Source organism: Engraulis encrasicolus, chromosome 19 (assembly GCF_034702125.1).
Source record: "Engraulis encrasicolus isolate BLACKSEA-1 chromosome 19, IST_EnEncr_1.0, whole genome shotgun sequence".
Taxonomy (NCBI): domain Eukaryota; kingdom Metazoa; phylum Chordata; class Actinopteri; order Clupeiformes; family Engraulidae; genus Engraulis; species Engraulis encrasicolus.
In genome coordinates this window covers 22,070,018-22,090,651 of record NC_085875.1, presented here as the reverse complement: position 1 = coordinate 22,090,651, position 20,634 = coordinate 22,070,018, and the positions used below count along the sequence as shown (strand labels likewise).

Below are 20,634 nucleotides of genomic sequence, written 5' to 3'. Positions count from 1 at the left end.
GCCGTGGGGGCTGGGCGTTGGCATGGGTATGGGTGCGGCGGCGGGCATGAGCGCGGCGGGCATGGGCGGGGCCTTCCCCTCCGTGTCGCCACAGCAACAGCAGCAGGACGCGGCGACGGCCGGCCTCCTGTACGCCGCAGCGGCCGGAGGGGCGGGGCTGCTGGACGCACACACACACGCACACGCCCACGCGCACGCCCACGCCGCCCAGGTCGGGGCCCAGCAAGAGGCCCTCAAAGGTAAATACACCACCCTGCTGTCCAGCTGAGGACGGCATCAAACACGGGGGATATGGGGCGGGAGATGTGGGGGATTTTGGGGTTAAAAAGGGATATTGGGGTGGTTGGGTGGACAAATTATTGGGATAGGTGGGGCAGATTGCTAAAAGGCTGGGATGAGTGATGTGAGATGGTGGGAAATTTTGGAGGATTTTTTGGGTGGGGGGGTGGGGTGGGGTGGGGTGTTGGGACTGGAACGGGTACAAACACACGAGAGAGAGGGGTGTGATTTAAGACGGGCGCATGGATGGGTGCTTTGGAGGTCGGCCCTCCAAAAAGGCCATAACGGGAGACACTTGACTGCTTTTATGAACCCAGACCCCAGGGAATACTAGAACCGTTATACTGTTTAAGAATCACATATCACAAGACCTAGAACTTTTAGACATATTAGGAACTGTTAGTACTGTGATTACACACAGGTCAGCTTTTTGAGCTATTTTGCCAGGTAACATCACAATTATTCCATCAAAAAAATTGAGCCAAGAATCACAAATGTTTTTTGCTGCTTATTAAAGTTCTCTAAAAGTAATATTGTGCTTAACAGTCCAAGCAACATATTGTTGCGTCGTTTCCCAGACATATTGCTCAAAAAGTTCCCCCTTGCATCATCACATTTAGGGAACCTAGCCAGGGAGAACTAGAATGGTTACACTTGTGTAAGACTCCCATACTACAAGAACAAGAGCTTTGTCAGGGAACATAAAAAAACGAGGACTGAAAAGACATGGGAACACAAACCTCAGAACACAAATTGCTGAATGTTTCTCAGTAACTATATTGGATTAGTCGTATGATGCAGTGTTTTGATAAAGGGAGTACATATTTCTGTTTTTCCTCTTAATTCAAAACAGTGAATATGAAAGCTGTTAGACGTAAGGACGTAAGGCGCGCTCACACACACACACAAGCAGTACACTAGCTGAGTTCACATAGTTGTGTGTGTGTGTGTGTGTGTGTGTGTGTGTGTGTGTGTGTGTGTGTGTGTGTGTGTGTGTGTGTGTGTGTGTGTGTGTGTGTGTGTGTGTGTGTGTGTGTGTGTGTGTGTGTGTGTGTGTGTGTGTGTGTGTGTGTGTCTGGCCTGAGGCTTCTCTTGTCTGCCTGTGCAGTCCCTTCGGAGTTCTCTTCACTTCTGACATCATTTCTCTGTCTGTCTGCTTCTTTTGCTCTTCCTTCTTTCCTTTATTTTTCTTTATTTTTCTTTCTTTCTTTCTTTCTTTCTTTCTTTCTTTCTTTCTTTCTTTCTTTCTCCCATCCACACTTCCTCTGTCCTTCTGAGCCCTCTTCTGTTCGTTTTTCCTTCTGCATTGCCTCATTCTCTCTCTTTTCTGTTTCTCTCCATGCTTCCATCTGTCTTTCTCTTTCTCCCTCGCTTCTATTCTTTCTTCCCTTTAGCACGGCTTGTTCTTTTTTTCTCTCCCTCAATTCCACTTTCCTCCCACTTTCTTTTCTTTCCCAGCCCATCCGCTCATCTCTCTCTCTCTCGCTCTCTCGCTCTCGCTCTCTCTCTCTCTCTCTCTCTCTCTCTCTCTCTCTCTCTCTCTCTCTCTCTCTCTCTCTCTCTCTCTCTCTCTCTCTCTCTCTCTCGCTCTTCCCCCCCTTCTGTGTGCGCTGTGTGTGTGCCAGGCTGTAGGCTGTGACGGGTGTGTGTGTGTGTGTGGCTGCACAAGCGGCAGTGGCTTCTCCCCTGATGGGCTTCTTCATTAAATTCTTCCACTGTTTCTCCACACACACACACACACGCACACAGAGTTTCTCTGCCTCTCTCCCTATCTAGCTTCACCCTGCCTAACACACCCACCCCCGGCACACACACACACACACACACACACACACACACACACACACACACACACACACACACACACACACACACACAGAGTTTCTCTGCCTCTCTCCCTATCTAGCTTCACCCTGCCGAACACACACACACACACAACCCACATTCAGGCCCATTAGGTTCTCTTGTCCACCATGCAGTAGACGTCCAAAGACCACTGCATTCTAATAGCCCTACTTTCTAATGTGCATGCATGCGTGCATGTGTGTGTGTGTGTACATGTGCGCGTGTGTGTGTGTGTGTGTGTGTGTGTGTGTGTGTGTGTGTGTGTGTGCACGCACGCGCACATGTGCGTGCGTGCGTGTGTGTGTCAGAGGGAGGGAGATGGGAAAGCCTGCTCTTCCTGCCTCGGTGATGTGCCTTCGCTAACCACTGGAACACGTCATCGCCAGGCAACACACTCTCCTCAGTGGCGGGATGAGAGAGAGAGAGAGAGAGAGAGAGAGAGAGAGAGAGAGAGAGAGGAGAGAGAGAGAGAGAGAGAGAGAGAGAGAGAGAGAGAGAGAGAGAGAGAGAGAGAGAGAGAGAGAGAGAGAGAGAGAGAGAGAGAGAGAGAGAGAGAGAGAGAGAGAGAGAGAGAGAGAGAGAGAGAGAGAGAGAGAGACAGAGACAGAGACAGAGAGAGAGAGCATGAGAACACCAACATGCTGTAATACTCATTTACTGAGCGTATTGATCTCTCCGTATCACCATGTCTTCAGGCTGTACACACACACACACACACACACACAAAAACAGACGCGCGCGCACACACACCCCCACACACACAAAAACACACACGCGTACACACTCACTCACTCACTCACACACACACACTAGGCCAGGCAGTCTGGAATGTCCTGGACATCTGTGGCAGTGAGTGGAGCAGAGCGTGGGCGGGGGGGGCTGGGGGGGCAGCCACCAGCGAAGCCTGTCACCAGTCACACCATATCCCCTGCCAGGCACGCACACACACAGTTACACACACGCTAATATGCAAAGAGAATCAACACACACACACACACACACACACACACACACACACACACACACACACACACACACACACACACACACACACACACACACACACTGGCAATAATGGGCATACTGTTCCACTTATGTGCATTGTTATGCATCCTATAATGGGCACTTACATTAGCACGTTCATAACTACACACACACACTCACAGTTGCGTACAGAAAGAAATTTACATTTGCACTCACTGACACATTCTCACCACACACACACACACACACACACACACACACACACACACACACACACACACACACACACACACACACACACACACAGAGAGAGTCACTCAGAGCCTGCAGTTAGAAATCTGATGTAACCGTTTGAGAGTCTTACACAACACAACAAGGCCGACAGCAGGAGTAAAACGGGGGAAAGAGGGGGGCGGGAAGAGGGGAGGAGGGGGGGATATCTGTCAGAAGTACAGAAATATACTTCTCACATTTAGGCAACTACGATTAAGTTTGACAGATGCATCGCATCTTTCTTTTCATGCCCCTTTATGACACGCGCACGCACGCACGCACGCACGCACACACACACACACACACACACACACACACACACACACACACACACACACACACACACACACACACACACACACCAGGGTTGGTGGCCATGGTAACAAGCTCTTAAAAAAAATCTGAGCCCATTTCCAGTCCAAGAAAACTTTGAAGATAACACTCACTCTCTGTCTCCCCCTAGACGCACACGCACACGCACGCACGCAGCAACACACGCAGCAACACACACGGCTTGGAGTGTTTTAAAATCTCTTTGGCACACACATACACACACACACACACACACACACACATACACACATACACACACACGGACAGCCCATGACTGCTTTATATGTGACCGTTGGCCATTTTAGAAGTGTTGGCGGTCACATGTCCACAGCTTATTAAATATTTTACTTTTCCTCAAACCGCTGCCCCATAACACTGACGTCAGTCTCTCCCCAGTCTACTCCCAAGTCCTCTTAGGTCAAGGTCTAAAATGATACACACACACACACGCGCGCACTCACACATACACAGAGACTACCGAAGCTAATGCGTACCAACCAGTGATGAGTGTCTCCAAGCTGTTCTCGCTTTGTTGCATCACACACACACACACACACACACACACACACACACACACACACACACACACACACACACACACACACACACACACACACACACACACACACACACACACACACACACACACACACACACACACTACTGTAGTACTGTAGCAAGCAGAGCAAGAGTGTCTCCCAGCCCTGTCCAACCCTGTCACTTCACAAGCCTCTCTCTGTGTGCCTCTGAAGTACTGTGGAATTTTATAACCTCTTAAGTTATACAATTTATATAAAAAAAGAAAACAAAGAAAAAAAAAGATTTTTATGACAAAAAAGAAATGTTATATTTTTTTCAGAGCCATTTTTTTCTATTCACTGTCTATACGATGTCAATATGTGTTAGTAATGTTATTATAATGTACATGACTATAGATGTTCTATATATAAATATATATAAATGTGTATAGATGAAACTGTCCAGATTGTGCCGTGTTAAATACGTTCAGTGTAAATGTGTGTGGTTTTTTATGATTATTTCTATACTGTGAAGAAATATGAAAACAAGCAAAACTGAAAAAGGAAAACTGAAGCTTTTTTCCCTCCCGAGAGTGTGTGAGCAGTGTCTAACCGTGTGGCGATCTGTCGTGATCTAGGTGCAATGGCCTCTAAAGTGAGACGACATGACCAGCGAGTCCATCCTTACCAAAGGATTGTGACCGCTGACAGAGGTTAGTTGGACAGACCCTTTAAGACTGTTCTTGTTCTTGATGTTTTGTCCTGATGTTGCGTTTATTTGAGCCCGAGCAGGGTCACAGCCAGAGTCTGGGGTGGATTTTTTTTTTGGGGGAACAGAAGCAGATCGGGAGCCCCGTTGTTTTAGACTCTCGTTCTCGTTTTGATTCCAATCCCCCCCAGATCTGGCTGTGAAATCCGGGCCGTATTGTTACTGCTGTTGGCTTAATGAGAGTCAAACTCACTGATGCTAAGCCTTTACACACACACACACACACACACACACACACACACACACACACACACACACACAGAGTAATGTGCAGTAGCACGTGTAATATTTTTGATGCATGTAAGGGATTGTACATGTATACTGTACACCACACACATAGACAAGCAAATAGACTGTTAAACAAGCTCTTTCATCTTATGAGATGTAGAGAGGAGCACTTCAACACACACACACACACACACACACACACACACACACACACACACACACAATGTCTTTGCTACATTGTTAGGACCTTACATTGACTGCAATGCATTTACTTTATTTCAAACTGTGCCCTATCCAAGACATTCCCTAAACCTAGCCTGTCAGTAAAAAATGTTTTTGTTTAGTTTGTTAGTTTTTTCATCAACAACAAAACAACATATTTATAGCAGCTTTTCTTTCTCAGGGCCATGGTGTTGGTCCTAACTTTGTCATCAGGTCCTAATATGGTTAGTAGCTTTACAGTTTCTAGTCCTAACAATGTAGCAAAAACAAAGACACACACACACACACACACACATACACACAAATACACACAAAAGCTATGTCTCTACCCGTATCTGCTGTGGTATGCCTTATGTTTACAAATACAGTTACTCATTGAGAAGTAAATGTGCCGTACTCAGTAATGATAAAATGGCTGCACCTATGTACCTGTATAAGGGAGGGGTTACCTATCTATCAAACGCAGCCCTGGGTTAGTTAACCCCCCCACCCCCACCCCACCCGTGAGCAATACCACAGGCCTACTCTCAGCCAAGGGCTGTATCGATATCAGTATCCATGGGTCATGTGATCAGAGGTTGGACCAATGGGCTTACAGGGAAGTAGAAGTCTGCTGTGTATCTATAATTATATTTTAATTGTTTTGCCTGTGGTCTTCAAAGCAGGTTATATAAATACTTTATCCCGTCTACCTGGGTAACTTGATTATGGCATCTACCTGGCTAAAAGCGTTATGGGAAGGAATTAGGATGAGCTGCCATAATGAATAAGGATCGGTGCCTGATCTCAGGCTTGGCAATGTTTGTGAGAGGACAAACATGCCTAGACATGAAATATGTAATTCTAGGTTAGGATTAGGGTATTTTATCTAGTTCTTGGTTGGGATTATATAATCTTATTCCAAAAGTATAGCTGACGCCGGCCATTGTTAGTAATTGGAGAGAGGACTGACCGTTATAAATGTTAACATTTACATTTTATATCATCAGCGCAGCAAATCACATGACTTTTTTGTTTACTCTCTGAAGCCTGAGTGTCCACCTCTGCTCGGTGACCTAGTCACTTTACGCGCCGTGCTGTAGGCACCACACTATGGGAGCTGTGTGAGTCTCCTCTCAGCTCCTATGTCTAGCTGTCAGACTCCAGCCCTCCTGACTGAACACACTATGAAATGCAAAACATTCTAGACCATAAATTTTATTTTTTTAATACTGTTAATCATTATTTTTCTATGATTTCATTTTTTCCTGCATACCTTGGTGTCCGCATTGTCCTCGTTGAGTCTGTCTTGTCCCTTTTTTTAATATATATAAATGTTAATTCCACACTGAAGCGTAGTTTACATCTTTTTTTTGTCTGTGAAGGTATGGAGACGCATACATATTCTTCAGCTTATTGGGAAATTATTTTGTTACGCATTTCAGTTGTACTGAGGAGGTACTGTCATTTTTTGTACACGTGGACATTTTTTTATAGGAACTGTATTTATGGATCCTGTACATACTCGTGGAAAATAAAAGAAACAGAACTGAACTCAGAAGTGATTTCATCTATTTCTTTCTTAATTGAGTTTCAGTTTAAGTCCCCGCCCTTTTTTTACGACTAATTACACTGTCCATAACTTGCATTTTCAACTCGAGACACTAAACACCATTAATCGATTTTTTTATGTTTGTTTGTTACATTTTTTTAGTTTGTTTTCTGTTGTGGTTTTTGCTTCATTTAGCGTTTCCTGTATGTCTCATCTTCACGGCTTCTTGTTTGTTGGGCTAGGGGGGCTCGTTAGCGCTTCTCTTAACGAACGCCGTTAATAACGTCTAGTGTCAGACTGGGGCTCGGTAGGCCTGATCATGACGTTATACCCAAACCAAGCATGTCATGATTTCTTAACCAGATTCAGCCAGGGTGGGGGTCTCTTGCCGTGGGGGGTACAGAATTAAACCATGGGGCGGGTGGGGGTTGAATGGGAGGGGGAGGGTGGGTGAGAGATTGCATTCATTTTACTGTTAAAATGATGTCATTCCAGTCTCTTTCTGCTGAAACTAATATCCTTTCTATTCTTTTTTTCCTTTTTGTTTTGTTTTTGTTTGTTTTTTTTACGTTTGTTTTTTGTTCCTAACCACCTAGCCGCCACCGGCAACTAACACATGACCTCTGACCTCTGAACTCTTCACCCAATGACGAGCCGCCCTGCCCCAAGCCCCGCCCCAAGCCTGCCTGCTGATGCGTTAACTGGTAAATGCCTTTGTTGCTAGCCTCTCGGATGCTGGGAGGGGAAAGGCCTGGCCTGCCCATGAAGTTACCCTAACATGGTTTCTGTTTCTGTTTTTACTTTCACATTTTTTATTTCATTTTTTTTAATATACAATGAAACACATTATTACAACATTACTCACTCACAACTTTCAACAAAAAACACATAACTGCAAACGAATCAAACGAACATACGACACTACACAACCCAGCTCTCTAATGGTTGTGTCATTTGATTTTGTTGGACTTTTCTGGTCTTTTCTTGTTTGGTTGTTTTTTTTAATCACTTTTTTATTTTTCCCGTTCCAATGCGGGGTTCTTTCTTTTTCTTTTGGAGATTGTTGACCATTGGGTGGACGCATGCTCAGTCCCCCCAAAAAATCTGCACTGAATTTAAAAAGCAATAAGTAAAGCAGCCCGTCCCCCATTGGGTCATATATATGGGACAGTTCGATTAATCACACCCCCACAAAAAAACTGTTACATCTTTGCTCTCTGATTGGTGTACTCACCCACCACCTAATTGGTTAAACAAACTGGGGGAGGGGTTATAATAAACTGATTTCAATGTGAAATACATAGAACTTACTCCCCTCCACACACATACCATAGCTCAAATCATGAAAGAAAAAGAAGGAAAGAACTCAACTCACGCCAAATCTGTTTTCTTTTCTCTTTTTTTTTTCACTCGTCCTGTAATTTTAAAATTCTACTCAGTGTTGTTTCTATCCCCTCCTGACGATAGTAAGGATGTGTGCAGACACATTCTGGGTGTGCCTATGAACAGTCTTTTTATGTCTTTCGTTTTTGTTTTCTTTTTGCTCTGATCTCTGAAAGCATGGCTATATTGATGGACTGCAAAAAAAAAATGCTTCTCACGTGTTTTCTGTTACATTTTTTGTTTTACTTAATTCCGTATTTTATTTCCTTCCATGTCATTTGCTCATGGTGTTACATGTTTTGCTTTTTTTTTTTGTGTGTGTGTGTGTGAGCATTTTGTATTTGTTACCTCCCCCCCGTTCCTACTGACTAATGACAGGCAGGCAGTGCAGGAGGGAGGGGCAGGAAGAGGAAGTATGAAGTGGGTGGGGGAGGGGTTTGTATGGAGGGGGAGAAGCCAGTGTTGAGATTTGCATACAGCCATTTTTAAAGCAAGCGTGTGAGTGAGCGAGCGAGCGAGCGAGGCAGGAGGTTTTTTATTGACCCGTGCATGACACAGTAGATACTGTAGCCTATAGCTCCTCCTCCTAACATCAGACCCAGACTCAGTGCCTGATTTAACTACATTATTTTGTTTTTTATTGTTATTATTTGAAAGAAAAAAATATAGAAAAAAAAAAAAACATCCGCGAGCCTAACTAGCTAAAAGGAGGAACAAAAGTATTGTGTGCATATATAGCCAAAGGGTTTCCAGTTGATAAATGTAATACATAAATACTTATACATATATATATATAAAATATATATTACTTAGATGTTCATCTAATCCCAAGGGGTGTAGAGATTGGTTTGACGGGAGGTCGTACTCGTGCCACTTCTTGACAGTCAGTCCCATACTAAATGAAGGTGAGTTTAGGTTATGAAACACTAAGCAGGACTGCTGGTCTGCCAGTCGAGGCCTGGGTGGGGGTGGGGGTGGGGGTGGGGAGAGGTTTTGGGAGGGAGGGAGCGCCCGACAAGTGAAGTTTTGTACATAAACTTTTTAGATTTTATCCGCTTCCCCAATCCCCTTCTCTCTCACCCACCCCCCTACCTCTCCCACCTCATTTCTCTTCATCTTTTTTTCTGCTCATCCCATGTTGTGTCTGTCCCAGCCCCCTTGCCATACTCTTGTTTGCCAAATGATCACAAAGTGAGTTTCTCATAATTTTGTTGCCTCATCATGCAGCAACAACAAAAAAGAAAGAAAGAAAAACTCAGAACTCAGTTTGTGGAGGAGAAGCCTCATTGGTTTCCTCAAGATGTTTCCAAGTATTTCCCCACTCTCCCATCTCTCGCTACCCCTACCGCCCCCACCCTCCCATCTCTCTCTACCCCTACCGCGCCCACCCACTACTACTCTCTTTTTCTCACTGTGGAGGAATACACTAGCCCCACCACCCCCCACCCCACCCCATCCATCCCAGCATGCATCACCCCATGTGTCCCGAGGGAGCCCATCCATAATGTGTCTGCCACAGCCCCCACACGCTGGTACAGAAGCTACTGAGCCCACCCACCCATCTTACTTTCAACTCAAGAACAAAAATATATATATAGGATGCGAAAGCCATGCCTGCCTGTTCCGATTGCTTTATACATACCTGTTCTATAAGTATAAATATATACAAATGTAGATATGTCATTACTTATGAAAAATACAGAGAAGAAGACAAACATTAGATACTTTTACAGGGTGCTGGAGAAGAAAAAATATATTTTTGGCAATTTTAGCTTTTTATACTTAACTTGCAGTTACACTAAAAAAAAATCTATATTAAAAAAAAAAGAAAGAAAAAAATCTAGTATTTGGAATGATGGGGGTGGAAGATGCTTTGTATCTCTGGATAAGTTTTGGCTAAGTAAATAAACGACCAAAATAGTCAAATCTGGGAATGTTCTGTGAATCAGATTTTGGGAGGGGATGAGGAGAAGAGGAAGAAATGAGAGGAGGGAAAGAGAGAGGGATGTATGCCGAGGACGAAACTCGAGAGACAAAGTGCCTTACTAAGGATGGTTTTTCCTTTTTTTCTCCCCCCAAGTGTTACTGTTCTGTTGGGTAATTTCCAGCACCAACTAGGAAAGGCTCAGAGAGAGAAACGTGTGTGTGTGTGTGTGTGTGTGTGTGTGTGTGTGTGTGTGTGTGTGTGTGTGTGTGTGTGTGTGTGTGTGTGTGTGTGTGTGTGTGTGTGTGTCAGTGTGAAAGTGTGTGTGTGTGTGTGTGTCAGCCCTGACCGTCTACGAGTTTTATTCTATGCAAACAGATGAGCTGTCATTTGACCAGCTGACTATGTGCCATGGTTTGTCTTCCCAAGTTTGAGCTGTTTTTCTCTCTTCCCTTCTGTTACTTTTTGAATCCCTCTTTCAGCCATTTGAACAATATGTAGGGAGATGTGATGTGTTGGTTTTTTATTGTTTTGATTTTTTTTCCATTTGGATTTAGATGACGAAGCCTCGTTGTCTGTATATCTGCTTACTGTGACTATGTCGAGATCAAACTGCCAATAGCATTGCAGAAGGCTGCCAGGTGGAGGTTTCAATAAAAGTGGGGTGGGATAGTGTGGGTGGGTTAGGAGAAAATCAGTCATCTTTAGGAGATGGGTTGAGGATCTTGGCAGTTATGGGTAAAAGACTGGATAAACCTGGTTGTTTCAAACACTGAGGACATGAATCTTTATTCTTTTTAAACAACAAAAAAATCAAACGCTTTTGCTTACGCTAGCATGCTAGCTAGTAGTAATTATGATTTTACTCTAGGTCTGTTACACATGCGCTAACATGAGTTCTCCTCACCCACGGTCAATGCTAATCCTACTCAAGATATTTAGCCCATTGATTAGTAAGAATGAATTCTATATGATGTCAATATGGTGATATAGCAGATTTTTACATCCATGTTTTAAGCCCATTTTTATATATATAAAAAAAAAGCAGTGCCAAATTTTGTCAGAGCAAGTGTGCCCTCCCCCGTTTTTTCCCCCCTTTATAATGCCACTATTGTAGCTAAAGGAATCAAACTCCCTCACGGCCCTTGGCGCTTCTCAGTAGCTGGAACAACCAGGGGATTTATGGGTAGACGGGGGAGACTAGAACTGAACCCTGTGCTCACCCCTGGCAGCCGCTTCTGTGCTGGCTTTGCTTCTTCTCTTTCTTTCTTTCTTTCTCTCTCTCTCTCTCTCTCTCTTCTTTCTCTGTCTCTCTCTATCCCCTGATCATTCGATCTTTTTACATGCTGTTACACACACAAAGGTCAATGCATCTGTTGCTCAGTGTTAGGTGTTCTATTGAGAAAAAAAGAATATTAAAAATTATGAATATAAAATATATATATATGAAAACAAAGAAATGCAATACGAGAAAGGAGTTTGAGAAGACAACTCAGATCATGACAGTATTACAAGATTTTTTTTTCCCCTCTGCAATGTTCTAACATGCTGTGTCCTTGTACAAGGTTGGGTTAGTCCATGAAAATGTGTAGAGAACTTCAGTAATCCTCTCGGCCTGCCTATTACATGTATGATAATGTAATTTACAACCATTGTTACAGGTTTCTAATGTATTTTTCTAACTTCATTTTATATGTATATTATAAATCATTTTTTTCGGACTCCTCTTTTTTTGGATGAAGCCCACTACAACTTGTTTTTTAAAAAATGCCCCCCCACCTGTCCCCTTTTCCCCTGTCCCTTCTTCCTCTGTCCCCCAAATCCCCCCTTCCTCTCCTCTCCTCTCCTCTCCTCCTCCTCCTCCTCCTATATTCTCCCCATCTCTTGAATCTGACTCTCTCTGGGAGTGTTGCCTTTCCTAGAGTAACTTTGTTTTGTTTGGTTTGTTTTTTCTTGCCAATTCCTAGCTTGTTTAACTCATTAGCTACTTGATTAGTTTTCCTTGTCATAAGTATTTTTACATGCTTGCATTTAGTTTTCATGGTGTATGCATTATTTTTTTCTTATTAACCCCTTGGCATTTATTTTAATAAAACATTCTTAGTAAGAATTTTACTAACTTTTGCTGAAATGTTTATTTTTTTGTCTTGTGTTTTTTAACCAGTGTATTGAATGTACTACCTTGGTCTGGTTCACGGACTAACACAATTAAAACTGACCACCACCTTCACAAATTACGTCACTAAATGCAGTTCTCTAACAAACACGCACATCAAAAAAAAACATAACACTCATTCACATACCCGCACACACACACATACACACTAACACCCATACACTCATAATGCAATGCATAACATATAAATGTAAATCATGATTGAAAAAAAAAAAAACTCAACACAGTCTCACTGGAACAGAACTCACGCTCCCCGTCACGCACGCGCACACTCACACACACACACACACACACACTCGCACTCTCCTGTGTTGCTAGTTCCACTCCTCAGTCTGAGGTTCCGGCACTGCTGTCATGTCTGTCTTGCTGCGCATCACACACCTCCGCGCGGTGCTCCTGGTGAGTGTTTGTGTGCGTGCGTGTGGCGTGCGTGCGTGCGTGTGTGTGTGTGTGTGTGCGTAAACGTGTATGTGCGCGTGCGTATGTGTGTTTCAAGGGAGGGATTGGGGGCGTTCCGTTGTGCTATCAGAGAATCTGAGTGCTACTTCTTCTTAAAAATAAATAAATAAAAAAAACGTTAAAAAACAAAAGAAAAGAAAAGACAAGGAGAGGTGGGGGTCTCTGTTGGCTTTTATCTGCCTAGGTGGGGGTGGGGGGCGGGCGGATGCACTGCTTTTCAATGCCAGGTCCTGGCGCTTCAAATCCACAAGCATCTGTCAGATTTAGAAGCTTAATACACCCACCATGGCCCAGAAGAGAGAGGGACGTAGATGAATACATATTTTTATATACCTATAAATATGAATATGTAAATATACATATATATGCATAAACACATACCAGCTCTTGCGGGGCTCTAGAAAGAATGCCAGTGTTATTGTATTGTTATTGTGTGTTCTATATGTTTCTATAGCGAGTTTATAGTTTGTTAACTCAGCCAGCCTGCCATAAAATTACATTATTTTTGTACTTGAGTTCGAGGATGGACAGCAGTTAAAAGCTAAGTGCTCCTCCATATGTTAGTTACCACTTGTAGCATGCGTTTGGGATGCTAAAAGGGATAGACGTATACTTGGTCCGAGTCCTGGGGCCTGTGCTAAGAAGCTGGTTCAGGAGTAAACCAGGTTTAAGTTATGAGGAAAATCATCTAATAGAAGGCTCATGATTCATCTCTTAACTTAACCTGCTTTACTCCTGAACCAGCTTCTTAGTATAGGCCCCAGCTCAAAAAAATCTGCTTCGCAGTATTCTTCTGTATAGCACTGTATGGATGCCTACTGTTGCCCTTCAGGAGAACATTTTTTGGGAACATTTGTATTATCTCTCATGGGTTTTTGTTTTTTGAGCTTCTTTATTTCTATGGCTGTCTATGCACCGGCACACCTAATGTATACTAATCTTCCAGTTTTGTCCACTTGGGTTTTTGTCTTCGTTTTTTTTTCTCCTCCCCCTCCTTTTGCATTTTCAGCTTCTTCTCTGCACTAATTAAAAAGTGTAATGCAACTGACACACCAACAACAACAAAAATTAACTATATTAATCTGTTTTTTATTACACTTTAACCCCCTGAGTTGTCAGATGCGCTCCATTTGTGAAAACACGACCAAAAAAAGAAAAACTAAAGAAACTCACTGTTCTCCTCTCTGTGAGATATATACATTTCTTTAAGGAGTAGGAAGGGCAGTCTATGACCTACCTTTTTTTTACCCTCCAAGCCCTATTTTTGAAGGCGTGTTTTTATAGGACTGTTTGAGAGAGGTGCTAGCTTTGTTTGCATGGTTGTGTATCCTGCTTTTTATAAACTGTTGGAACGGTGTCAGCAGAGACACTGTGTCAAAAACGCACTGCCAAGAAAATGCAAGTCACAAGTGCCTTTCCCACAAGACCTCAGAGTTGTATATTGTACTTTTATTTTGTCACAAAAGTGCCTACAGAAGGTTCCCTCACCAGTCCCCAAGCTGTTTTTGAAATGCACTACAAAAAATTGGCACACTGTAGACATAATGACTCATTGCTGTTGCTATTTTCTTTTTACATAACTGGAACATTTCGACCAAAAAATGTTGAAGGGGAAAAAATAAATATCTTGTGCACTGCCGCAGATGTAATGCAGTGAAATCCTCACAGTTAAATCCTACTTTTGAGTTTTATATCTACGTAACTGTTTGATTGGACCATGAAGTGCCTAAAAAATGTCCTGGAAATACGAGATATAAAATAAAGTGCCTTTTTGTGGATAAAGGGTCACGCAAAAAAAAGCCTCCACCTCAAGACATCTAGCCCTGCCAAGCCTATCAACATACATTCCTCACTGGGCTGCTAATAGGAACTAGCCAGCGCTAATAGTCAGGGCAGTCTTTGCTGCAGGACTCAGAGGGTTAAAGAGGAAAAAAAAACCTTACTACCAAAACTTAAGATGTTTCAAATCTCCCTTGGGGGTTGCATTTTATTTGTGTGTGTGTATGTGTGTGTGTGTTTTGTTTGTTTAACTTCTTTTTTCCTTTGTTCCATTTTTTTTGTTCCTTGGTGCATCTCTGTACCAGAGCACTGCAGAGGAAAATGAGGATCGTTTGTCAACTTCTTTGCCTTTGAGATTAGGGTGCACTATATCTGAAACTTTTGTTTTTTGGTGTGCGTGTGTCTGTGTTAAGTGGATATGTAGTATGATTTCTCTTGTTGTTTTGTTGTTTTGATCTTGTTTAATATAAAAAAACAAGCCTAGATAAGTAAGCATCTCATGGTCATAATATTGTCTACATGAATACAAAATGAAGAGGAAAATAAGAAAAGAAAAAAAAAGAAATTGTCATGTGTGCAATAAAGTCCAATATTTGTAAGTGGGGTGTGAGTGCTGTGCCTACCTGGGCTGTTCTGATGTGGTCTCCTTGGGTCTATCCCTGCGTATCGCACACTCCGAATGCTGGGACATACACCGAAGGTACGTAGCATTCAGCTTTAAATTGAAAACATACCCTAATACTTCAGCATATATCACTGAACGGGAAAAGCGCCAATAAAATCTACTACTACTACACACATACACACACACCCGTACACACACACGTCCATATCCAGCTGCCCACTCCTACAGTACCTGATGGGGCAATGCATCATGTCCTCTATCCAATATGGAGCCTAATTTGTTTCACTCTAAAGGATGTTGACATTAATATGACTCTTGGACGAGTCTGGCTCGACTATATATATTGAAGTGGAATAACTATGGACAGGCAGAGTCTGAAAGTTTTGTTTTCCATTAGTGGCAGAGTGCACAGAAGTCATCCGTTGTATCTCGCTCGGCTCGCTCCCGTGTATTGAAGGTCGGTTACACTGCGCTGCAGCCGCCGCCGCATTGGCGAGGCGAGGCGAGGGTGCCCTGGTAGGAGTCCAGAAGGATGTAGTGTTTTATTTGATTTCATTAGGAGAGATGCGGGACAACTGCAGAGCAGTGTGTGTGCTACTGCTACCTACTGCTGCTGCTCTTACTGTATGGCAGCCAAGAGTCCACAGGCGGCCTCCTCAGGCCTCAGTGTGCATGATAGAGATTGGGCGGACGCTGTGCAAAGTTAGCACACACACAAGCACACGTGCGCACACACACACACACTCACAACACAGTTTGTCTGTGTGTGTCCAGGGACAGAAGACGTGTCATTTTTCCTGTAAACTTTGCTGCTGGACAGTATGACACTAAATATACTCTCAATCTATTGTTCCATGATTCCCAGTGTCTTCTCTCGTTTTTTTACCACAACTTGTTTCATGACACTGACAATTGGCGTGTCTGGATTGAAACCTGTCTTGTAAATCGACAGCATATCTCACTGCACAGTCGCTACACAACTGAAATACAGCTAAAACATACACAACCCTTGTGCAGATCACATGCAGATGATTGGTTAAATATACCCAAGGATTATGATTTGGAACACATTTTATCCTTAAATGTTAGAGTTTGACATGCATTTTATCCTAATCCTTATTTTGGACTATCAATAATTGGTATTCTGGACATCTCCTTACACTAAAAAAAATGACCGGGCCTCTTTTTTTGGTCCTAGTTCAGGCCTGATGATCATCATGTTTGACGTGTATTTTATCCTGATTTCATCCAACATTTTGTCAACGATTATTCACCAAAGCCCTACTGCTGATGCTGTGTTGAGAACCTGTACCCAGGACGTGAGTGGCTGCTGACGATGTTGGGTAACTATCAGATCAGTCACGGATTAGATCATAAGATCAGAGTTCTATGTACTAGAAGTAGAAATGTTCATGAAGATGTTATTACAACGCTACTAGTATATAACATGGTTTTTCAACTATGTCATATATCATACCACTAGTGTTGTAATTACACCTGTAAGAGTACTTCTAACTGCATAAGTCTTATTAACATTACTCATACCATAGCTGGGTGTGACACCTGTGTGTAATAGAATTCTCATGTGACGTCCGACACCTTCAATTTAATGCTGGTATCCGTTGCATCCAGTGGCAAAGACATAAATACGCACGTCACTATTTTCTACCTGAAACTGCTAATCGTGTACCTGCCTTGTTTCAAAACGGAACTGGTTTGAAGTCACTGCGAGAACCTAGGTACCGTACGTAATTACAACAGCTTCTCTCAGTAGTAGAAAGCATAAAGCCTACCTGGCTGAAGATATGGCCTGAAACAATTGAAAAGGTAAGGCTTAACACTTTTGGAAAGTGGACCATTTCACTCTTACCTGTTAACATCATCCACGACTGCTAATTAGTCAGAAGGAAAGGGGTGCTTCAGACTCCACTCAACATCAACATCCACCGCTTTTGTGTGATATGATTTTTACGTGTAACTAATAAAAATTCAACTCCATTTCACGTAACAGATAACATCTCTGTTCAAAAGGTTTAAGTGGTCATTGTAGGAATATTTTTCCATTCAATTGTGTCGTGAATGCCTTTATAGCAGAAATGATCTGCTCCGTAAAATATGAAGACGCATAATGCCGTCCTTGGTTAATTGTGCTGGAGAAGCAATGAAGGATCATGATATTTTGTGTGAAATAAAAAAAGAATGATGTTTTCGCTCCTCATTGATCTAATGCAGTCAGCGTATCTCATGCCATCATTTAGATGGCACGGTTGCCATCATGGCTGGCGACGAGACACAAGCTTTTTTCTGGTCTTAGAAAACCCAGAGACATCTGAGAGCATGTTCTGATATAAAGACTGCCGTGTTCACATCACCCAGCACACACACACACACACACCCCTCTCCCAGCCAGCCTGAATACCCTGCTTTCACACACTTCACAGCGCTGGCTGGTTTGGCAGAGCTGGCTGTGTTGGCTGGCCAAGGGCCACTGACAGCTTTGGCCCAGCCCGGGACAAACTCATCTCAAAGGCCCTCCCACCCAATACATACAATGTCATAAGGACCCAATTCTGAGCCCCCTCTTTCTTCCTGGGCCCGGGACAACTGACCCCTGTGCTCCTCAACCCCGTCGACTTCCCTGGTCTGGCTGGCTGTGAAGCTGCCCACAAGCCAGAGGAAGTTGATGTAGCGGGAGGCTTTTGGTGAGGACTCGCACACAGGAAGTGAGGTTCTGGGCTGTGAAGGGGCTCGAGAAGGGTGGGGGGTGTCGGGATGGGGTGCGCCATCAAAGGAACATTTGTCGACGGAGCAGCTGGGTGCACCATCAAAGACGATGGGGGGGGGGGGACTGCAGAGGGACGTCAACAGTGACAAATGAACCCAGTTCCTGCGGAATGAATTGGAGCATTCATCTGAAGGCAGCTGTTTCTGTGTATACGTGTGTGAATGAGTGAGAGTGGGAGAATGTGAGTGTTTGGTGTGGTGTACGGTGGTGCTGGCTGGTTTCTGTCTGCATGAGTGGTGTGTGTGTGTGTGTGTGTTTTCCACAGTAGCCTTCATGTCCAATTTGATGAATGGCCTCCTACAGATCGGCCAACACCTGCGACCGTGCAGTGTGACCTGCCGGGTGTCAGCTGGTGGTGATTTCTTGTATCGTGTGTGTGTGTGTGTTGTCTCTGCACGTTTGAGCTTTTTTAGTTGTTCCTCGAAAATAACTCTCAGATTAACTGGTGATGACAATTTCCACTTTGTTGAGTTGAGCTCAAGTTGAAATCTGAATGCAGTGATGATGTCCTTGTAAAAATATGTGTAAACCATGTGCAAACCATATCTCAACTGCTACTGTTAAACAAACTTCCATGAATGTTGAGAGTGCCTCTTACTGGTGAAACCCCCCCTGGTCATTCGTTCATGTAGTGAAGGCATTCCTTCTTCCTCAGGTCAGCAGGGGTGCCGCCAGAAATGTTGGGCCCCGTGAAAGATTCGAATTTTGGGCCCCTGTCAGTGCTTGGGCCCTTAGAATCTGTAACACCTTTTCAACCCCTAGCGGCACCCATGCAGGTCAGGGTAGTCATGAACCTGGACGATAGGCATACGATGATACTGATGCGAGAGCTACCTGTTGCGTAAAGGGAGAGACTGATTGGTATGTGAACGTTTTGATATTGGCCAAAACAAGCTTGAATCTTCCTGGTAAAATGTACGCAGTAGCTCCCATTTTCCAAATTCCGCCCCAACCTGAATTGCACACAACAAAATTCCTTTAAGGCCTACCCCGGTGCAACGTCTAGGAAAACACACAATGCCTATTATACAGAGATGTATTAACTCATTTTAACCCTGATGTATGTGTTGTTTGACCTTTGGTGCCTGGAGACACTATACGCTGCATTCAGGCTCTTGAGATTTTATCTTTTTTTAATAAAAATGTGGATATATTACAGCTGAATGAGCACATTCGAATGCATCAGAGGTTTATGTGCATCAGAGGCTAAGATATTTGGGTTTTTATAGGCTGACGACAACTTTGCCAACTAGGGCTTAAGTATTCAGCAGGCGTTTTTTGCAGGTGCTATTGGCATAACTAGAAGTAGAAGTAAAAGGAAAGTAAAAACTCTAATTAGGTACAGTCTGACTGGTGTAACATTTTGTGTTGTACTTGCATTATGAATACACATGAATTTACCTCCACTTTTTAATACACCTCTGCCCTTAAGGCTTATAGTAAGTAAGCAAGCAAGATTTATTTGTATAGCGCCTTTCGTAGATAAAAGTCACAAAGTCCTTTACAGTATGTGTAAGTACAAAATATATGCAAACACATTTACACACGCAGCATGTAAAGTGATGAGTAGGCATGCTCGCGTGGAGCACGGGCACATAGACACATAGGCCTACCACAAATGTACATACAAACAATAAAATGGAGAGAGGAAAACCATGTCTTAAAATACATAGGGAAAGTGATGACAGGATAAATACTAAACATTAAAAGAAGATAAAACAAGAGAGGGGCATGACAATTGCCCATACTGGGGCAAATAAAGGCTACTACTACTACTACATGATAAAACAAAGATTGTATGGGGCCTGCTCCCACTTCCCAAGCCTTTACAGTATGCCTTCCTCCTCCGCAAGGCAAGACAAACCCGGCCAGCCAAGGCTGGGACAACTGTCCAGGTGCTCCAGCCGTCCAGGTGCTTGGGCTTGCCGGCGGGCCTGCTGTGGGCAGAGGGGAAGAGTCCAAGTGGGCGGATAGAAGCGCAGCGCTCCTCTGCGCTCCCCATTAATCACACTCAATTACTGCTGGCCAGGACTGGCCCCTCTAGCAGCCATGGCAATCCCACACGCACACACACACACACACACACACTGGTCCACAGCAGCTGTGCAATCAACACACACACACACCCCAAAGAGGGTCCACACAGCAGCCGAGCAATCACTTGGAAACTCATATTCACACATCCCAGACTAGTCCTTTCTACTCTACTCTTCTACTTTCAGTCTCCATCTCTCTCTCTCTCTCTCTCTCTCTCTCTCTCTCTCTCTCTCTCTCTCTCTCTCTCTCTCTCTCTCTCTCTCTCTCTCTCTCTCTCTCTCCCCTGTGAGGGCTTGATTAGCTGAGAGATTTGAGCAGTGATATTCTGGTTGTACCCTCTCAAGGTGATGTTAACAGCTCTGCTAACCTCCCCCCCCCCCCATGAGGACTTGATTAGCCTGAGCAGCGATGCTCTGTGGTTGCAAGATGATGTTAACAGCTCTGCCCCCACCCCCATATCCTTCTGTCTGCCTTCTACCTCTCT

The 20,634-nt window shown here is 43.7% G+C and overlaps 1 protein-coding gene across 6 annotated transcripts in view; it reads left to right on the top strand.

Annotated features, from left to right (window-relative positions):
* Positions 1-14,439, top strand: part of qkia (QKI, KH domain containing, RNA binding a) — a 136,163-nt gene extending 121,724 nt beyond the window's left edge. For 2 of the 6 annotated variants that reach the window (XM_063183826.1, XM_063183824.1), the window contains exons 6-9: positions 1-239; positions 4,871-4,945; positions 5,633-5,675; positions 7,579-14,439. The exon at positions 1-239 is cut by the window's left edge. In XM_063183826.1, the coding sequence (XP_063039896.1) occupies positions 1-239; positions 4,871-4,945; positions 5,633-5,652 (334 nt within the window). In that variant the 3' untranslated portion in view covers positions 5,653-5,675; positions 7,579-14,439. The remainder of the gene's footprint in view (positions 240-4,870; positions 4,946-5,632; positions 5,676-7,578) is intronic. The other 4 variants (XM_063183830.1, XM_063183827.1, XM_063183825.1 and 1 more) reach the window with 3 other exon arrangements.
* Positions 14,440-20,634: the final 6,195 nt, after the last annotated feature.